Source organism: Cucurbita pepo, chromosome LG02 (assembly GCF_002806865.2).
Source record: "Cucurbita pepo subsp. pepo cultivar mu-cu-16 chromosome LG02, ASM280686v2, whole genome shotgun sequence".
NCBI classification, from domain to species: domain Eukaryota; kingdom Viridiplantae; phylum Streptophyta; class Magnoliopsida; order Cucurbitales; family Cucurbitaceae; genus Cucurbita; species Cucurbita pepo.
Genome location: NC_036639.1, coordinates 3,709,089 through 3,728,747, shown reverse-complemented (window position 1 = coordinate 3,728,747; position 19,659 = coordinate 3,709,089). Strand labels below are relative to the sequence as shown.

The window sequence follows — 19,659 nt, the reverse complement described above, 5'->3', positions numbered from 1 at the left end:
AAAAAAAATTTTAAAAAATTAAAAAAAAATTAAAAAAAAAAAAATATATATATATATATAATATTCAAGAAACACATAGTCAAAGATAAGAAAGTGAAGAAAATGACTTAAAAAATAAAATAAAATAATTTGATTGGTTGTTTACCTACCTCATCACACCCTTCTAGACTTCACTAAACAACAAAATAAAAATAAATATTTTAATTTTTACTGACTAATTAACAAAAACGATATAATTTATAACATATAATAATCATGGACTATAATTCAATTGTATATTTAAAATACCATTATTTATTAATTATATGATTTTGTTCAAATGTTTAAAATAATTTTATGGTGCGTAAATTTATTTAACTAATTTACTTGCATTAATTTTTTTTTAATAATTTAATGGTTAGTCAATAATTAATTATTATTTTTTAATTAAATAGGTGAGTGGTGATTCAAACCTCTCACTTATTAATATATATTTAAACTTAAAGTTCAATAATTTAAATCAATCTTAAATTAAAAATAAAAAATAATAAAAAACTTTTATTTCCAAATATTAAGAGAAAATTGTATTATTTACTTTTGGGCTTTTGCACTTTTTGTCATTGGGCCTGTTTTGGGCCCATGGGAAATGGGCTTTTTAGCATTCGAAATGAAATTAAAGTGGACGGTTTGAAATTGAAATGAAATTGAAATGAAATTAATGAATATAATCCAATTATTAGATTATGAATGGTGGGAGTGTGGTCATTTTCAATCCCACTTGGTCAAACTTCTTTGTTATAAATCAAAGTGGAAGGTTTGAAAAAAAGTTGGAGTAGTTAGGAGTTGGAATTTTTTATATCATAAATATATATATTTTTTATTGAATATAATATTATTTCCGTGACACGTGAATAAAATAGGTATATAAATAAATCAAAAAATTATTATTTTTTTTGTTTGTTCAGTGGCTCAATTGTAAAATTCCAAAACTAAACGTATTTGGTTCGAGACAATTCTACATTAAATGACTTTTTATGAGTTTTCGTATGAACCATGCGAGTGAGGATAAAACATCCTAAAATGACAGGTGTGTAGGTGTCGAGTTCATATTCAAAATACTGGTTAGCAGAAAATAGGGCACGATTTGGGACTAGACTCGTGCAAAAAAAAAAAAAAAAAAAAAAAAAAAAAAAAAAAAAAAAAAAAAAAAAAAAAAAAAAAAAAAAAANTCTGAACCAGAAAATAATAAGGATAACGGTGTATTGCTTCGTGATATTGACTATTTAAATTATATTTTAGTCACCATCAAAATATACTAGCATGAAAATAAAGTTTTTATTATTATTATTATTTTTTTTTTTTTTTGCGACCTAATGTATATATTAAATTATTTTAAATCGAATTTGAAGGTTTCAAATTTGTATACATTTTCACCTAATAAAAGTTCTATTAAAAACTAATTTTTATTTCTTTTTTTTATTCAATCATTAATTATACCAATCCTAACAGCCCTCAATTTACACGTTTCATCACACACGTGTGAATAACAAACACGTGTCGTGGAATTGCCATGTGGCTGACATGGATAATTAATATCCAGCTCTCAAATGCCATTTTCAGTTGTGACAATGATTCATCTCATTGCCACGTGGCATACTCTGAAATAAGTTGTCAACCATGTATTGTGAGATTCCACATTAGTTGGAATGGGACGTTGGTCCCTAAAGAATAGATTGTGAGATTTCACATCAATTTAAGAGATGAACGAAATATTTCGGTATGGAAACCTCTTCCTTACAGACGAATTTTAGAACTTTGAATAAAACTTCAGAGAAGATAATATCTGCTAGCATTGAGATTGGACGGTTACACAATTATTTTTTATAGAGTAGTACTTCTGTACCGCTTAAATTCTTGATGTATAAGTATTTTAACTATTAAGCTATATTTAGATTGATTTCATTTTTTTTCTACGTCAAAAATTATTATGCACGAAACTAGATCATATTCAGATTTACGTGCGCGAATATATATATATATATATAATCTTGAGTTTGGTGAGAGGGTGGCATATTAATGGTGTTTGTGGAGTAAACTTGTGAACAATAATTTACACTTATTAATGTTCATTTATTTACTTGTAAGAATTGAATTCTTTTATTTAAATTACGTGTATATTCAAAACTGATGAATTAATAATAATTATTTTTAAAAAAATGTCCACAAGGACCACTTCAACATAAATCCCTCATAAATTTAATTTTTATTTTTCTTTTCTTTTTCTTTTCTTTCTATATATATATAATGAGTAGAAATTGCAAAAAGAAATTTTAATTTTTAATATTATTTTTAAATTTTATATTTGAATATGAACGAAGAGTGAATGAGAGGTACATAAATAAATGAATATTATTAATAATGAATTTTTATTTAATTATTTATTTTTTTATAAATTTTGATTTGAATTCAAAATTTTTAACTTATTATTATATTTTATATTTATTATACTAAAAATGGAATTTTCTCGGCATCCAAACACAGACAACGCCGCCTTTCTTTAAAAAAACATTCCCAAATCTCTCAATCATTAAGTTTCTCTCTCTTTCTCAATGGGTGAGAGAAATTAAATTTAAATTTTATTTGTAATTAAAAAAAAATCTTCGTAATTAACGTATAGTTCACCTAATCAATAGATATGAATTTTGAAAATTCATGTTCGTTTGAAAGTTCTGAAATACGATGCAAATTGTTGTTTGCAAAATCCTCCCGAACCTAAATTCTATAGCTAACGAGAATTCAGTCTAGGAAAGAAACTAAACTGTCTTTGTTTTATCTACCTTCCGGGGCCAGAGAACGGAAATAGGCCCCACGCTCAGATAAAATTAAAAGAAAAAAAATTACCCTATATTAAATTTAAAAAAATATATTAATTAAATTAGAAAAAACCTAAATTAAAATGATAAAAGTAGAAATCTATTTTATTTGGTAAAATTTGCATTATTTTTAAATATACATCTTAATAAAATTTAATTAATTAAGATTTATCCTTTTTCTTTGTTTTTTTTCCTATAAATATCTAATTGGTCGTTTGTAAAAAATTAAAAAAAAATCAAAATTTTATTAATAATAATAATAATTATTATTATTATTAGAATTAATAAACTAGCTGTTTATTTACTATAATACCTAATTTTTTTCTTAATTAAGAAAATTCTAGAAAAATATTACCAAAATTGTTTTTTTTTTTTGTTTTTTGTTTTTTTTTTTGACATTTTAACTATCACAAACATTTTTGGACACCAACATCTAATCATCACATAGCTTTTCTATTTTTAGAAAAAATAAATTCAAATTTAAAATTTTTAAAATAAATTAATAACAACCGGTCTTGACGAAAATGTCAAGGTCTTTGAATGCCAAATTCGAATACTAGATTTTGATATGAATCATGGGCATAAGACATTACAAGGAGCTGAAATCGAGGTGGAAGCTCGTAGGCATGCGACACTCGAGTGTAACGCTCGAGTCAAAGAGGGATATATGAATGAACTGATACCACATATGTACGAGGGATCATAAATTTTTGTAACAGCCCAGATCCACCATTAGCAGATATTGTCCTCTTTGAGCTTTCCCTTTCGAGCTTTAAAACGCGTCTACTAAGGGAAGGTTTCCACACCATTGTAAAGGGTGGTTTGTTCTCCTCCCCAACCAACGTGGAACATCACAATTTTGATCTAAAATTTGTGAACCGTAGATTAATCTCGATGTGAAAGTGAAATATTTATAATAATTTAAAAAAGATTTTGATATTATATTAAAAAAATTATAATTATTTATTTTATTTTTCAAAGTTAATTAATAAAATGTCATTCTAAAACCCTATGACACTAAATGAACCTACAAGTATCCAATTTGGAAGCTTTATCTATTTATTTATTTATTTATTTAATCATTATCCAATTTGAAAGCAAATAAATTATGAGTTGAATTTCGTGGCATATTATTTAATTTCTTGGAATTATAAAGTTTAAAATTAAGGTACGTGACAAAAATGAGCATTAAATATTATATTTGACCAAAATAAATAAATAAATAAAACAATAATAATAATAAAAGAATATAAATTCATTATTGTCACATCCTCCATCCCCAATTTTGTCGTTTATCTAAAAACTTCTATGTTTGTGACAATAATTCAAACACACCATCACCATTTGTTTTATTTGTACACAAATTTCTATATTTCTATATTTTTTTTTTCCATCTCATTATCTAAATATTTATAAATTTTTTAAATTATTCATTTATAACGACCAAGATTTAGATTACGATTCAGTACCCGATGATGTCGACATTTTCTTGCATCCCCGACATAGTCACGTTGCTGGTTTCTTACTTCTAAGAGTAAAGACTATTCCCACCGACCAGTACGAGTCATTCCAACAAGCAATTAATTTGGTCCCAGTTCATTCATGGTATCAGTAATTATACTGATTTTATTAATTTTGGAGTCAAATCTTTAAATTCTCAGCTAAAATTTTAACGTCATACTCTAGAAAATTCTTTTTTTTTTTTTTTAGAAATTTTCTTAATTTCTAAATTTCGCTTTCTTTTAGTGAGAAATTTACGATTTCATCGATTGCGTGTAAGATAGAATCAAACTCGAGATAGAATTATAGACCCGAACAAAAATAAATTAATATCATTAATGAGAAATTAGTCAAATGATCATATCCACCAAAACGAGGTATATGATTTTTAAAACGAAAAAATTGGGATGGTTTTAAACGTCTCACTAAGGACATGTTTTCACACCTTTGTAAGAAATGTTTCGTTTCCGGTTTCCACGCTTTTATTTCACTCTCCAACCGATATCAGATCTTACAACCTTATTTTTCAATGACTCAATCATAAGAACTCCAAAGTTAAACGTGTTTTATTTGGTGATGTCCCGTGTGTTTTTTATAAAAAACATGTGAACAAAGACAAAATACGTTGAAGTTTCTTGCACGAGAATATCGAGATCATTAGGTGTCGAATTCGAATCGTACCGATCCAATCATATATGAATTAAAAAATTAATTTGTGGAGTAGTTCACACTAAAAAATCAAACAATAAATAAATAAATAAATAATAGAAAGAGAGGTAAATTTTTCGTGAGGTTTGAAAATAGAGGAGGAATGGGCGCAGTGTTGAATACGGCAGAACCAAGACGGAGAGGTGGGTCCACAAGTAGGCACCGTCTTCAATTACACACGTGACCAAATTTTATAGACAAAAAGAAATTAAAAATTAAAAAATTAAAAAATTAAAAAATTAAAAAATTAAAAAATTAAAAATTTGATCACTTTGTTTGCCTATTCACCTTTCTTTTGGTTTACAACTTTGACTTCTAATTTCCCGCTTTTTGTATTTTTATTTTATTTTATTGCTATATAATTAATTAATTAATTAATTAATTGTTTATAGCATGTATTTTCCACCAAAATTTTGAGGTTCAAATCTCTTTATCCCGACATTAATTATATTATATATATATATATATATTTTTTTTTTTTTTGTCTTCATCGAGATTGTTCGAGTTTAATGTGCACTTTATACTTGTTGATATAAGTTACAATTATAAATTTTTAAAATTTTTTTGAACCGTAATTTCACGTGATGCTTGAGTATAGAAGAGGTACACGAATAAATTGAAATCAGAATCCATATTTGGCACCTGATGGCCTCGACATTTTCCGGCATCCCGTGCAACATGGTCAAGTTACCTACTTCTCGTCTCTTAAGAGTGAAGAGTATCCCTACTAACAAATACAAATTTTTCCAGCATTGTTTGTCCTCGCTCACATGCATCTTAAAAAAAAATCGTAAAAGGTCACCTAACGTAGTTTCTATGATCGAATCACTGGACAAAAAAGAACGTTTTATTGGTACAGGTAGCGACTTTCAATTATGTTAAGTCTTTTTTAGTCATCGTATACTTAAGATCGCTGTTATTCATATGTGATCTCGGTTCATTCATGTACCACTCATTTACTCGAGTGTCACATAAATTCATTCTTAAAAGGAGTTTAAGTGATAGACATATATTGCCTTTTATATATATTGAAAATTTTAAGGAATATAATATAATATAATATAATATAATATATATATATATATATATATATATATATATATATATATATAGTCAAAACCTTTATTCTTACGCTTTTAAAATGTTGATTATCGGTTCCAAATATAAAGAAATTTTTATTTTTTATTTTTATTTATTTTTTATTTTTAAATGAGCCTTAAAAGTTAAAAGCATATATATTAAAAATAGAAGGAATTTATTAAAAAAATGAATTTGTGAGACCGAATATAAAAAGGGAAAAACATGAAAAGGAGGTTCACAAAAACTACGTGATTTCGTGTAAAAGTTTAGGGCGTTAGACTAGAGAGGATTTCGGTTTCTGGTTTCTGCAATTGCTGCTGCCCGCTGTTGATTCTCTTTGCTTTGCTTCCATTTTTCGTGATCTCCAAGGACGAAATTGAAGCGAAATTCGATAGATCGATCGATTTTCGACCTTCGTCTTCCGTATGTTTCTTGTATGAGCCCATTTGGTTTTCTTGTGGTTCATAATCGTCTTTCTTAGTTTTTCGGTATAAAAGAAGATGAAATCCTGTTCATCGGAGAGAATCGGAGTTAGACAGTACAATAAATCGGAACTTCCGCGGCTGCGGTGGACGCCGGCGCTTCATCGGTACTTTGTTCAGACCGTCGAGGTCCTTGGTGGAAGAAATCGTAAGTTTTCGTGAAGCTTTTTTGTTCTTTTGTTTTTACTTCAATGGCGTTCTGGCTTGGAATCAGTAACTGTTTCAGAAAGTAGGAGAGAGAGTATGTGGAGCGCGTTCGTATTGGAATCTTGTTTGCCTTTTTCTGAAACCTGACTTGTTGCAGAAGCAACGCCGAAAAGAATACTGCAAATGATGGGAGTGAAAGGACTGAAGATTTCACACATAAAGAGCCACTTACAGGTACCTTTACTAAACACTAATTTCTTCATCGCTATCGTTTGATCGACTGATTTATTTTTGAAAATCAAATTACATTTCGTTTTCAATTTGAAAAAAAACTTCTCCGTTTTTTACTTTTTATTTTTATGTACAGTTCGGTGCGATCATTCTTGATTCAAAACTCCGACTGTGAAGTGATTCCAGATATATGTGTGTGTGAACGACGAATTTGAAGTCTTGTTTGATTATGCTGAACTAATTTTTCATCGTTGTGTTTTGATTTACAATTTTGAGTTTGTAATCTGTATAACTTGTTAGAATCTGCTGAAACTCATAAACCTACCACAAAACCATACGAAAAAACTATGAATAAACACTTTTTTGTACTCGACCTATACAATCCAAACAAGTTTGTTGCGTAAATTTGAATATTCTAACTCCTAATTACATAGAAACTCAAATTTGGTAAAATTAACGAGCCAAACATGATCTGTAATCAGAAGTTTTTTCACAACCGAAAAAGACAAATTATGAACAGAAATTAACTAGGAATTTGTTCAAATATTGGAATCAGGAGTGTGGATTCTCTCTCTATCTCTCTCTAAACGTGAAAATGCATTAAGCCAAACAGATAAGATGATAAGAATACTAGTAGCTTTCGTAGGTAGGAGTGGGACATGGTTTCAATTAAAGAAGCTCTTTACAAATTAAAAAAAGAGTTAAAGTTTAGGTTAGGTACATTCCACACAGCAGGAGAGAAAAGTGGAGAGAAAAGTAGCATTTAGTTCAATTAAATATGAAATTAAGACAAAGAAATAGAACAATTATGAGTTCTTGCATGGCGACGCTACTCATTTTCAATCATTTGTTGCATTCTGAAAAACAACTCCTCATGATTTTATTTTTCTTTTGTTGAATAATTATTTATGTTAATTTTAGATGTATAGGAGTATGAAATCAGAGCATGGCAGTAGCTGCGAGCATGTAATGATGAAACAAGCCATGGAGCAGACAAGAAGAAGAACATTACATTCTTCTGATATCAAAATCTTCATGTCTTCAGTCTCCTCTTCAAGTGGGTATGTTCATCAATCTTCTTCACATTATCATGCCACCGTTATTATATCGTTTCTCATAAAATTAATGACATTTTTCACTACAATATGAATTTGTGACAACCCTTATTTTAGTTTTAAAAAAAAAATATATATATATATTTATTTCATATCTTTTACATGCACAGCCTCGAAAGTATCTATAAATCTTTAGGAATGTCCTCGAATACAAAAATAAATTCAAAAGCATTATTTATTTAGAGACTGACAAAAAAATTAGTCAAACATATTAAAAGGTAATCATTAACTTTCCATAAAACATTATTTCAAACTTTGCGTTTTAAAAAATTATTCAACAATATAGACAATTTTGGAACTAGAGATAGGTTAGGTATTGGAATTCAAAGTTTCAAAATCTGAGGAGTTTTTTTTTTTTTTANTTTTTTTTTTTTTTTTTTTTTTAACTTACAAAGTTTAAGAACTAGATCTCAGATGAATTTGATAATTTAGAGGTGAAAATAGGGTTTAAATTCTGTTAATTTTTTTTGCAAGTGAGTACACATTTTCATGTAGAGAAAATGCTTATGGGATTATATATTTCAAATGAAAACAGTGAGATTTATATAATGGTAGGTTGATTATGAAATGTTTAAAAGATCATTAAAAAACCTCATCCTGATGAGTATGCATGATTATGATTTCAACCCACATTTAAATTTATTCCATGTGATTTATTTTCGTTTCCATGTCCTCGAAACTAATTTTAGAAATAAGGCTTTGGAGCAATGGAAGATTTGAGTTCTAAATTTTTAATAAAATAAATAGAGTTACATTGCTTGAAAATTATATTCTTGATTCTGACATAAACTTAAATAAGAGTAAACTAATACAAATTATTAAGGGTTGAAGTTATTTATTATACTGATTTAGAATTCAGAAAGTTCTTAGATATATATTTCTAATCTTTTGCAGGATATTAAGAGAAGAAGAAGAGTTCAATAGAAGCAATGGAAAGCACGACTCTTCGTCCAATATAGAGGACAGAATTATTTCTCAACAGGTAAATAACGTTTCAATTTTTTTTATTTTTTTAATTATGATATTATAATATTGCATTATAGAGTCTCCATCATTTGGTAACATTTTTTTTTTTAAATTTCGAAAATATTCCTAATACATTAGCAATTTATTTGTATTACAACTAACTTTGAAAAACTATTTTAAAATCTTAACTAAATTTTAAAAACTATAGAGTTTGTTATTTAATTTGCATTAGTTTTTGGGGAGAAAATTTCAGAGTCAATCATGTCTAATACGGTCGTTATTTTAGTAAATAATTGTCATCTATAAAAGTTTTTTTTTTATTTATTTATCATTAATTAAATTCTTGATAAATTTGGTTTTTATTCACTTTCTTCCACTAATATTCACAGGGAAAGACTAATATTTTTCTTAATTGTCATTTATTTCTAAAGCAAGAAGCTGAGTTGGTTTTGGGTTTTATAGGGAACATCTTAGATAGATTTGTAGTAAGTATAATTTTTTTTTTCTTTGAACACAAAATATGGCCATTTTTCGATCATTTTTTATCCACTCCCACCGTCTAATTTCCATTTATCTTCTTCCATAAAGGATACAGCCACTTCGCTAGGTGAGAGTGGTGACAGTACTTTTCCATACATTAATTAAGAAATTTTATAGGTCTTATTTTATAAAATTTGTTTTTGAACTTTTAAAAGATTTTTTCTTTTAAAAAATCTTAAAATTTTTTAAACTTTAAAACAAACCTTGATTTTGCAACTAACAAGTTTATGTCATTTTTAAAAAATGCACTATATTAGATAAAATAAAATATTAAATTTATGTCACTTTTTAAAATTCAAAAATTAAATGCACCACCTAAACCTTAAATTTGTTAAGATCGATATATATCTTTTTTTAACATTAAAAAGGAACTCAATATTTGCTTTATATATGAGTGGAAAGACACTATCATATATGATCATATCTAATTTTAGGGTACATATTCCATAGTAAGCATTTTTCTTCTCATTGAATGTGCTTTTATTTCAAACCCATGCGTCTCATCCCATCACCTTCTTCTCCCATGCCAATCTTTACTGGTTGTGTCTGTGTGCTGGATTACCGACGACGTTTGGAATCAAATCCAACTATTTTCCAATACTTTATTTTATAACTTCATACAAAAAGTTTTAAATTATATTTCAAAGTTCTCTCTCTTTTTTTTCTTTTTTCTTTTTTTTGGCACGTTGAAAGGAAAATATATACAACTGTGACTTGAACAAACTTTTTTCTCTAAATATAGAAGAGATATACCTAAAAAAAAAAAAAAAAAAAAAAAAAAAAAAAAAAAAAAAAAAAAAAANTGTTTGTTTGGTTGGTTGGGTATCCTGTTTTCCAAAAACAACAAACATACTCTTATCGTTTTTGTGTTTTCTATTTCTTAAAACCAGTAGTGCCAAATCAATTTCTATAACAATTTCTGATTTCTACTTATTTATTTATTATTTTTAGGAAGTGGGAGGGAAAGAGAAAAAGTATTCCAATTTCCAAATTTTGAGAAATTTTTGCTTGACAAGATGTTTTACCTACCTATTATTATTTAATTTTCCTATAAACAGAAAAAGCATCACCTCTATTTTATATATATCCCAACTCTTAATTGATGATAATACATCTAAACCGAAGTTCGTACATATAAAACCAACAAAATTCTAAGATGAAGAAAGAAATAATGAGAAATTAGAATTAACCAACATTTGGAAATTGGTTAATTGCAGGATTCAGATTCAAGCTTGGAAAGCAGAATGTCAGAAGAGGTGGAATGCATTGGTGGGTCAATGTTAGAGGACCAAACTTGTGAACTTTCACTATCCCTCAAACCCACTCATCATTCCCCTATCACACAACAAATTCTACAGAGACAATTACAACTATGCCCCACCATACCTCATCATCAACATCCCAACACCTCTCCTAATTTTGTACGACTCAATGAATTTCCTCATCCTCACCATATCAATTTGGACCTAACCATATGAACAAAATCTTCATCCTTCATAGCTTTTAGGTATTTTATTAAACCTTTTTTTTTTTTTTTTTTTTTTTTTTTTTTTTTTTTTTTTTTTTTTTTTTTTTTTTTTTTTTNTTCTTTGTTATGTTCATTAAAAAAAAAAAAAAAAAAAAATGCTATTTCTAGTTTAGATAAATATATATTAGACAAACCTTTTATTTTCTCTACGAATTTAAACCAGCTTGTGTGAACCTCTCGACTATTTTCACGAAATAACTACCTAACTTAATTACATTTGGTCGTCTAGGTAACCCTCATAATATTAAAGATCAGTAGACCAACAAATGATGCTCGACTGACTGACTTTTTTATTTTCTCTACAAATTTAAACCAACTTGTGTGCTATCTCTCGACTATTTTCTAGAAATAACTACTTAAATTTAATGCATATGGTTGTCAAAGCAATTGTCGTAATGTTAAAGATCATTAGCTCTAACTGACTCTACATGAAGAAACAAGCTCTAAAAGGATGTGTTATTAAGTGGCGAATGGCATGAGAGCATTGCATTGATTTCAAAACATCCTTCCCTACATATCTACAAGAAACAATCATATAATTATGCATCAAATTATACCTTTTTTTTTTTTTTTTTTCAATTTTTTTTGCCTTCTAAATGCTATCTATTTATGTACTTGTTTAACATGAAATTGTACAACTTCAACATGTACAAGAAAGAGACCTTTTTTTTTCAGTACCTTTTACTGGGTGGCCTAAATAGCAGGCAGGTGTGTTATTCCGTTCATTGTCTCTTTGCTAATGTCTTTTTCAATCCTCTGAAGATTTTCGCAAACCACATCAAGTTCATCACTGATAGTACCAATGGAACCACAAACACCAAAAGTTGCCCGAAAGCGTGCATCTGGAGAACCTGTAAAGTTCAGAAGACGAGTTTTTAATTCATTTTCTCAAGCAATTAAGACACGAATCCTTTTGCAGGCTGTTACTGACGAGAATAGATTCATACATATTTTCTCAGATTCATTGAAAAAAAAAAAAAGAAACTAGATGTAACACACAAATAATGTTTCTAATCACTCACAATAATTTGACCACTTTATCTAAATCATAAGGAGTTTTGAATGGGGGTATTCAACTAATCTGACACCGGGAAAAATCAAACAATCTGATCCAAACTATAAAAATTAGATTGAATTAATTGAATTTTCCATTGAATTTTTTTAACAATCAAAATTTCGAATCAGTTTACGAGTTCAGAAAGATAAATATTGATTCAACTCAAAGTCAAAGAAGGATTGCATGTTCCATGAAATAAACCAACCCGCATCCACATTCCTTTCCTATCTTTCATATTTTTCTCATCATATTTCTCTCTCACCACCTACTTATTCACTCCAGATCACAATGTCGATTTCGGTCCAACATGCTCGCCCTTGCTACATGCAGAAAATTTTATTTTAAAAGAAACCAAGCCAAATATCTCTCGCCCTCTAATGCTCGTCTCTCTGCCTAGTTGAGAGATTTGGATGAAAGATTTTTAAACTCCTCATTCATTTTTCTAGCCTCACTGGGCTCTATCATCCCCAACTTAACAACCTGAAGACCCAACCATCTCGTGTTGGGTATTTGGGAGTCGAAGTAAAGTTATTGGAGTAAGTGAACCCCAAGTTTTGGGACTTGAATTGCCTCAATCTGGTGTTGTCTGTCTAGTATCTTTTGTATTTTTTACCAATATTGAAACACCTTTTTGCTACCCTTTCGGCAGGTCGGCAGGTCGGCAGGTTGAATGTGATGTCCCACATTAGTTGGGGAGGAGAACAAAACACCATTTATAAGGGTGTGGAAACCTTCCCCTAACATATGCGTTTTAAAGCCTTGAGGGGAAGCCCGAAAGGGACAATATCTGCTAGCAGTGGGCATGGGTCGTTACATGGAATATCACATCCCTCCCCTTTTTATGACCTTTTCTCAATTAGTCAATAGTTTCTTACAGAATATATATATATACTGACTAATTATTATAAGTTTTAACATTAAATTATTAAATAAATAACAATATAAAATTAAATGTAATCATCAGACACCGTAGGGAGGCTCTGATTTAAATGGCAGCTATGATCCATAATTATTCTCCTAAAACACAAGATTGATCTCACAGGTTAAAGCACTTGAAAAGGGGACCCCAAAGAGAGAGATGATGCTAAAATACTTCATATCGCAAAAATCAATACCATGATTCATAAGTGAGGGTTGGTAAATTTAGACAATGATTCAGGAAGAGAAACCCCAAAATTTTCTGAAATAAGGAGGCAACAAAACTTTCTCCAAGTCTCTAAATGTGGAATGTGAATTTAAACTTCCAACGCCAACGAAAGAAATAAATGTTTTTTAACGGTTGAGTTATACTCACATCGGTAAATCTTTTTCTTATTTTTTGCAATTAATAGTACGAGCTCTTAGTAATTGGAAAAGTTTTTTTATAACTTCATCTAGATGGTATTCTCTTTCTTTTTGCTTTATTTATTTCTTCTTAAAAAAATCATAGCATCAAAAATATTTCCTAGAAAAAAACCTAAACAAGCAAAAATAAATATTATATATGTGCCACATGTTTCATTTGGTGCATGCAGTCCGACGAGTATGTACTTTCAAACAATTATAGATTTGTAATTCGATTCCCAAATGATCATATGAGCAGTAACAGATTGCAGATGCTTTGCCAATCAATGTGCAAACAGTAGTGTACTTCAATAAATAATTGACTGAATATTATCAAGCTAAGAAAAGTATGATTGATGAGTGTACCTGATTCAAGTGCAAGTAGACATGGTAAAACATGTACATGAACAGAAGAATTCTGGCAACCTGAAAAGAAAATATTGGCTAACCGCTTACGTATGAAATACATAGGGTTAAATTGCTATGTTCGCTACTCTCCATGGTTATGGAACAGGCTTCAAAAGAAATATATAGTAATCAGATATTTTGACTCACCAGCCAAGCGAAGAATATTACAACCCCATTTATGAGGTATGCCTTTGACTTCTTCATTCCAGCTGTGTCAAGGTACCTACGCAAAGTTGGAAAAAAAAAAAAAAAAACTTTTCTGAGAAACAGAAACGAACAAATTCTGAAGTCAAGATCAAATCCTATTTCACTTGATAATTTATTAATAGCAAATCACCATCTCAAATTGATCCCAGGAGTTGTCGTCTCAGAGATGAGAACCATGAAGGTGTAAAGTTGCCCCTCACCCGTCAACATAGCATAGGCCACAGCTACGAGAGAAAGAAGATGATGTATCACCTGGAATACACAACATTTTCACCTTCCATGAATAACAAATTTCCCACACTATCTCTTTCCCCTAAAGAACACAATATAATATGACAGGAATATAAAACAATAGGCAATATTTAAAGGGAGAATGCACTTACATACTCCATTCCACCAAGGGAAGGATAAAACCAAGAGATCATCCCAAGATCAGTTATGAAGTAACCAACAGAAACCTGCAGAAGTGTCATCAAAGTTATAACTCTGCCTTGAGTTCAACAATTACATTGACTTTTGAAATAAAAGTTAGTGTATTATCCACTAAGCTATGTTCTGATTGGCAAAATTTTAAGTCAATTCTGGATATAATGGTTGGTGTTGCAGGTTGCTGGTTGCAACTAAAACATGAAGAGCTAAGTTTAAAAAGGTGGACATGAGAAACAGAAGGAAGGTAGATAGAGATAGTCCAATAACAGAAAAGCCAGTTCAAGTTGGCCACTCCCCTCACTCTACCTCCCTCCTCCAAAAGATAATAAAGCAACTAAAAATCCAAAGTCATAAGAGCAACTGTTGGAGAAATTGAGTCATCTTAGATATGCTATTTTATCGTAACATCTCCAAAAAAATCAACATAGATTTTCAGACTGCTTGAAAACACAGCGATTTAAATATTTTCAATCAAGAGTATTATTTATGAACATGCAACATTAGAGAACACAACTCTCTGTCTCGCTCCCAACACTCCATTCACTACTTCCAGCATAAATAAAGCTTAATACCACTTTTGTCTTCTACATGAGAAACTAGGGATTATTATGACCGATGATTTGATCGGCTAGTGCCAACAATCTCTATCATCTGCTACAATAACTTCTGGAAAACACTAATCTCAAATGTACACATTTCCTTTCCATCCTCATCCTAAGGACCTGATCAGGACATATTTTTCAAGAGTTAGCGCTAGCCCCTGAAACTCTTAACCTTTCATCTTTATTGTTATCACAACATGGTCTTTAAGCTGGACAAAGCCGAGGCACTTCTTAACATCTACAACATATCACAAAGTTTCCCACACTATGGTAATAACCTACTCATATATATGCGGAGATTGCACTTACTCCCAGGCAAAATGTTGATATTGTTGAACTACGAAAGGTAATAAAGCCAAAATATCGGTCCGAATAGAGATCAGACAAAAACACCATGTACAATGATGCTGCTGTGATGAAAATAGCATGGAGGGTTGACATTGCCCTGTAAAAACAGCAAGTACTCATAAAAAAATATTGCAAGGAAAAATAAATAAATATATGCAAGCAAGGGAAAGATCATTTACCGGTTGTTCCACTCCATTCGCTGAATCCTAGAAAGGTTAGAATAACTCTTGAAGTAAACACCGCTGATCAAATCAGTCAGATCATAGACCTGGAAACCAAGGGTTGATTTACAAATGACCAGCAAAAAAAAAAAGGCATGCAAAATCACACAAGAAGAGAAACTAATTGCTAGCATATTATCAACCTTTTAACATCATGATGATTGAACAGAAGATTAACTCGCATGCAAAGTACCCACACTGAATAAGATAAAAAAGAGCCACAAATGACGGGAAGGTACCAATTTGCTAGCAAGTATGCCTGCAGGAATGGAAATGTATGGTACAACAGGATCTGATAGTACAAGATACTTAAGTAGTTGCTCGGCCTGGCTTTGATATGACTTCAGTGACATGATTGCTTGTTTCAATCTGGGGTTACAGCATGCCACGTTTTCAAAAAGAAATAGCGAGAGGCCCAATTCCTCCAAATTATTTAACTTCTTCTCTACCTCTTTATACCTGTCTTCAAAATAATAGGTCTGCAACTTAACCAACTTAATGAAGAATACTAGAGAACATGGGAGAGTTAAAAACAAGTAACTAAGCAAGATCAGTGCAACAAGTCAATGAATCTGAGTGGAAACAAAAAGGGCACATCATATTATCATCATCTGCTATTTGACTACTTCCCATTTTAGTTTTATTCTATGTAATATCCTGCACAAAGAGAATTCACAATTTATCTATATATTTTTCCTTAAAAAATGCTGATGGCAATAATTCAAATAACAAGAGCGTTATTCACATTCATCATCTATAGAGGTCAACCCAAAACACTAGGAGAAACTAGAAAGCATTAAGCAGAGAGTACAAATAAAATCCTAGTTATGGCAGTGTGCTCTAAAATCCTAGTTATGGAATTGTGGTTGGAGAGGTACTATAGGCTTATCAGATTTAAGGCCTCCTTGTGAAGCTTTACTTCTGTAATTAATAACTAGTAATTCCCCCCTTTTCCATGAGTGGGGAATGGGGTGGTTCTACCATTCAAAACTCATCTAGGCAGAATTCTTTTCCTTCCACTGCCAACCGGAAGAACTTTTTTCAAACCATGGAATTTTACTTGGGTTAATGTCTCATCTCTCATAATAATTTTATGCTATCTAATGAAAAGTTTCTGTTTCCTACTAACTTGAGGGAGGGAAAGAGAGAGTGTTCAGCAAGGGTGACCATATTTTTGGGGATAGCACGTGAGATTCTTATTTGTATTGTGTCAATGTGCAAAAGGAAGCAGACAGAAGATAAATCATTAGTCATTACAAAGTACTGGCCTACAGGCCTGTTTCAATAAAATACTACATAATTGATAATTCACAAACTAATCAGCTCGGTCAACATTGGAGCACAACAACATATGAAGATTTTATTCCTAGTTTTTACTGGTAGAAATTGGGCATACACTTAAATGTTACGACTATTAGGTCCATTGCTCAGCTATCCACCTTCCAGATGAACATAAAAAGTTAATTAGATTAAATACCTAGGACGTGCTGTTAGTGACCATTGAAACAATATTGCGTGTTGCTAAGATTGCTAATAACATATCACAATCTTTGAGACAAAATCTCTAAATGGAAAGTACAGCCAAGCTTCTAAAATCTCTTAGTCACTGGCTGATCATACAAAGCACCTCCTCAACCAACATAAGCAAACAATCCAATAAAGTTCTACAAGAATGATAGTACATAACAACCTCAACCAAGACATTGAAGGATAAAAACTACCAACACAATTATAGTGAATTGGCCAAGAGTCTCACGGTATGTAAAATTCACATTTGCGCTTATCACAAAAATTGAAATACAAAGAAGATCGTCCTCCAAAGACACCAAAAACAACCAGAAAGTTTCACAATGGAAGTCTAATATAAATTCCTAATACAGAAAAAAAAAAAAAAAAAAAAAAAAAAAANCACTGAAAAACATAAATTCATTAATTTTAAAAAACAAAAACAAAAGAAACACGGATTAAGCATGAAAGATAAAGTTCTACACGACAAAGGAACTGAAAGATAAAACTAACCTAGCACAAGCCGAGAACTAACTTCAGAGTAGCGCAGTATGTAAAATTCACACTACACTAATACAAAAATCAAATCGCGAAGAATCATCCAACAACATCAACAGCAATAAGCAAGTTTCACAAATGCAGACCAACATCAATTTCTAATCCATCAACAAATGCAATCACGCTGAAAGAAGAAAGAATAAACGTGTAGAATTCAAAAATACACTAATCACCGAAATCCAAACACGAAGATGATCGTCCAAAAACATCAGCAAGAATCAGCAAGTTTCATAAATGCAGTCCAACATCAATTTCCAACGCAGCAACAAAAGAAACCAATCACACTGAAAAAAGAAAGAAATAACAAGTAGAATTCAAATTCACACTCATCAAGACCATCGAAACACGAAGAAGATTGTCCAAAGCATCAACAGCAAACAGCAAGTTTCACAACGGCAGTCCAAACACCAATTACTCAATCCTAACGCAGCAACAAAAGCAATCAACCAAACTAAATGAAAACAAAACAAAACAAAAACACGGATTGAGCACAAAACAACTCAATTAACAACACAAATAAAATAATAATAATAACAGAGAAATGCGCGTTCGAACAGAACATCAACCAAAACAAATCGATAACCAAAAATCATCAAAGAGATCACCGGAACCAGAAAAACTCACCGGAAAATCGCCAGAAAACGCCGCGACGCGCTGAGAAAACTCGTCAACCAATCACGACTGCGTAGAGAGAGGAAAAAGTAGTAGAATCGTGGAAAATGAAAATGAGGAAGAAATATGAAAGCGAATTGATGAGAGAACTATAGAAATATGAAAATTTCTGTTAGATATGGAAGAAGGAGAGAGAGAAGGATTTGGGTGAGGTGAGGTGATTGGGCCCAAAGCAACGCACAAAACAATACGAAGTTTCAGTCTCTTCCTTTCTTACGCTACGCTGCGCTCGTTGGCGTTAACCACCACGGTACGAAGATTCCAGAGAAGCCCCCTTATATACCATCCACGCAATGCCTCCATATACATAATTAATAATATAAATAATACCTGTCAAATACCGCTCCATTAAAACAAAAACAACCCTAAATTAATAAATTAATAATCCTAAACTTTCCCTTTTTATTTTAAAAATTAAAAATTAAAAATTAATTTTAAAATTACCTTGCTTCAAAAATAAAAATTTAAAAAAAAATTATTAATAACATTAAAAAAAATTAAATACTTCAAAAACACCATCCATTTAAAAATTTAAAAAAAGTAAATTAATTAATTAATTAATTATTATTGTTATTATTATTATTTTAGCTTAGACATGATTGTATAAAGAGACGATTCCGGTCTATATATTAACTGTAACAATTAAATTTTTTTTTAATAAATATTATAGTATTAATATTACAAGTATTTTTTAAATATAATATTGATGCAAGAGTATTTTTCAGCTTTAAATTTTAGAGGTTTTTTTTTTTATTATTATTAATTTAGTTATTTCTCCAATAAATAAATAAATAATATTATTTTTCTATTATGCTCGATGGTTGAGGTTATAAAAGTTAGTATTTTGCCTCTTTAGTGTGATAAAACTTACGGTTAAAAATTACGAATAGATTGAATAAGTGATAATTAGCTGTCTATGTGAATAACGTTACTTATTGTATTTAGATAATTATGTAGCTACGTAAAAAAATTAATGCAGTTTGGCAACTTGTTTTTTATCCAATCAGCTAATATTAAATATCACTGGAATAATTACGATGGTAATGACTATAGATGTCTACGGGCAGTTTAGCTAAATTAGAGAAATTTATCCTCGCTTCCTCCCTATTTTCAATTTAAGCTGAGAACATTTACATATTGCATACGTTCGATATGTTGACAATACTAACATATGATTTA

The 19,659-nt window shown here is 30.1% G+C and overlaps 2 protein-coding genes across 7 annotated transcripts; one reads left to right on the top strand and one right to left on the bottom strand.

Moving 5' to 3' along the window:
• Positions 1–6,376: 6,376 nt before the first annotated feature.
• LOC111789005 (probable transcription factor KAN3) lies at positions 6,377–11,134 on the top strand. 2 transcript variants are annotated; one of them, XM_023669618.1, is made up of 5 exons: positions 6,377–6,770; positions 6,930–7,003; positions 7,922–8,061; positions 9,010–9,097; positions 10,839–11,134. In XM_023669618.1, exons 1-5 carry the CDS (start codon positions 6,641–6,643, stop codon positions 11,097–11,099), a joined length of 693 nt encoding a protein of 230 aa, XP_023525386.1. In that variant the 5' UTR covers positions 6,377–6,640; the 3' UTR covers positions 11,100–11,134. The 2 variants fall into 2 exon arrangements, with proteins under 2 accessions (XP_023525386.1, XP_023525384.1); XM_023669616.1 differs by having other exon boundaries at positions 6,927–7,003.
• Positions 11,135–11,611: 477 nt separating this feature from the next.
• Positions 11,612–18,729, bottom strand: LOC111789186 (transmembrane protein 56-like). 5 transcript variants are annotated; one of them, XM_023669865.1, is made up of 10 exons: positions 18,433–18,729; positions 17,982–18,092; positions 15,984–16,207; positions 15,703–15,791; positions 15,485–15,620; positions 14,528–14,602; positions 14,275–14,396; positions 14,085–14,160; positions 13,896–13,955; positions 11,612–12,000 (listed from the first exon to the last, which is right to left on the bottom strand). In XM_023669865.1, the coding sequence occupies exons 3-10, from the start codon at positions 16,095–16,097 to the stop codon at positions 11,872–11,874; spliced, it is 801 nt and encodes a 266-aa protein (XP_023525633.1). In that variant the 5' UTR covers positions 16,098–16,207; positions 17,982–18,092; positions 18,433–18,729; the 3' UTR covers positions 11,612–11,871. The 5 variants fall into 5 exon arrangements, with proteins under 5 accessions (XP_023525633.1, XP_023525631.1, XP_023525635.1 ...); XM_023669863.1 differs by having other exon boundaries at positions 15,984–16,203; XM_023669867.1 differs by lacking the exon at positions 17,982–18,092 and having other exon boundaries at positions 15,984–16,223.
• Positions 18,730–19,659: the final 930 nt, after the last annotated feature.

Coding starts and splice junctions, on each gene's coding strand:
- LOC111789005 (XM_023669616.1), top strand. CDS start 6,641: ATGAAATCCTGTTCATCGGAGAGAATCGGAGTTAGACAGTACAATAAA. Junction 6,771..6,926: donor GGTCCTTGGTGGAAGAAATC/GTAAGTTTTCGT, acceptor GACTTGTTGCAG/AAGCAACGCCGAAAAGAATA. Junction 9,098..10,838: donor ACAGAATTATTTCTCAACAG/GTAAATAACGTT, acceptor GGTTAATTGCAG/GATTCAGATTCAAGCTTGGA.
- LOC111789186 (XM_023669865.1), bottom strand. CDS start 16,097: ATGTCACTGAAGTCATATCAAAGCCAGGCCGAGCAACTACTTAAGTAT. Junction 14,603..15,484: donor TATCAACATTTTGCCTGGGA/GTAAGTGCAATC, acceptor ACACTTCTGCAG/GTTTCTGTTGGTTACTTCAT. Junction 14,397..14,527: donor CCCTTGGTGGAATGGAGTAT/GTAAGTGCATTC, acceptor TGTGTATTCCAG/GTGATACATCATCTTCTTTC.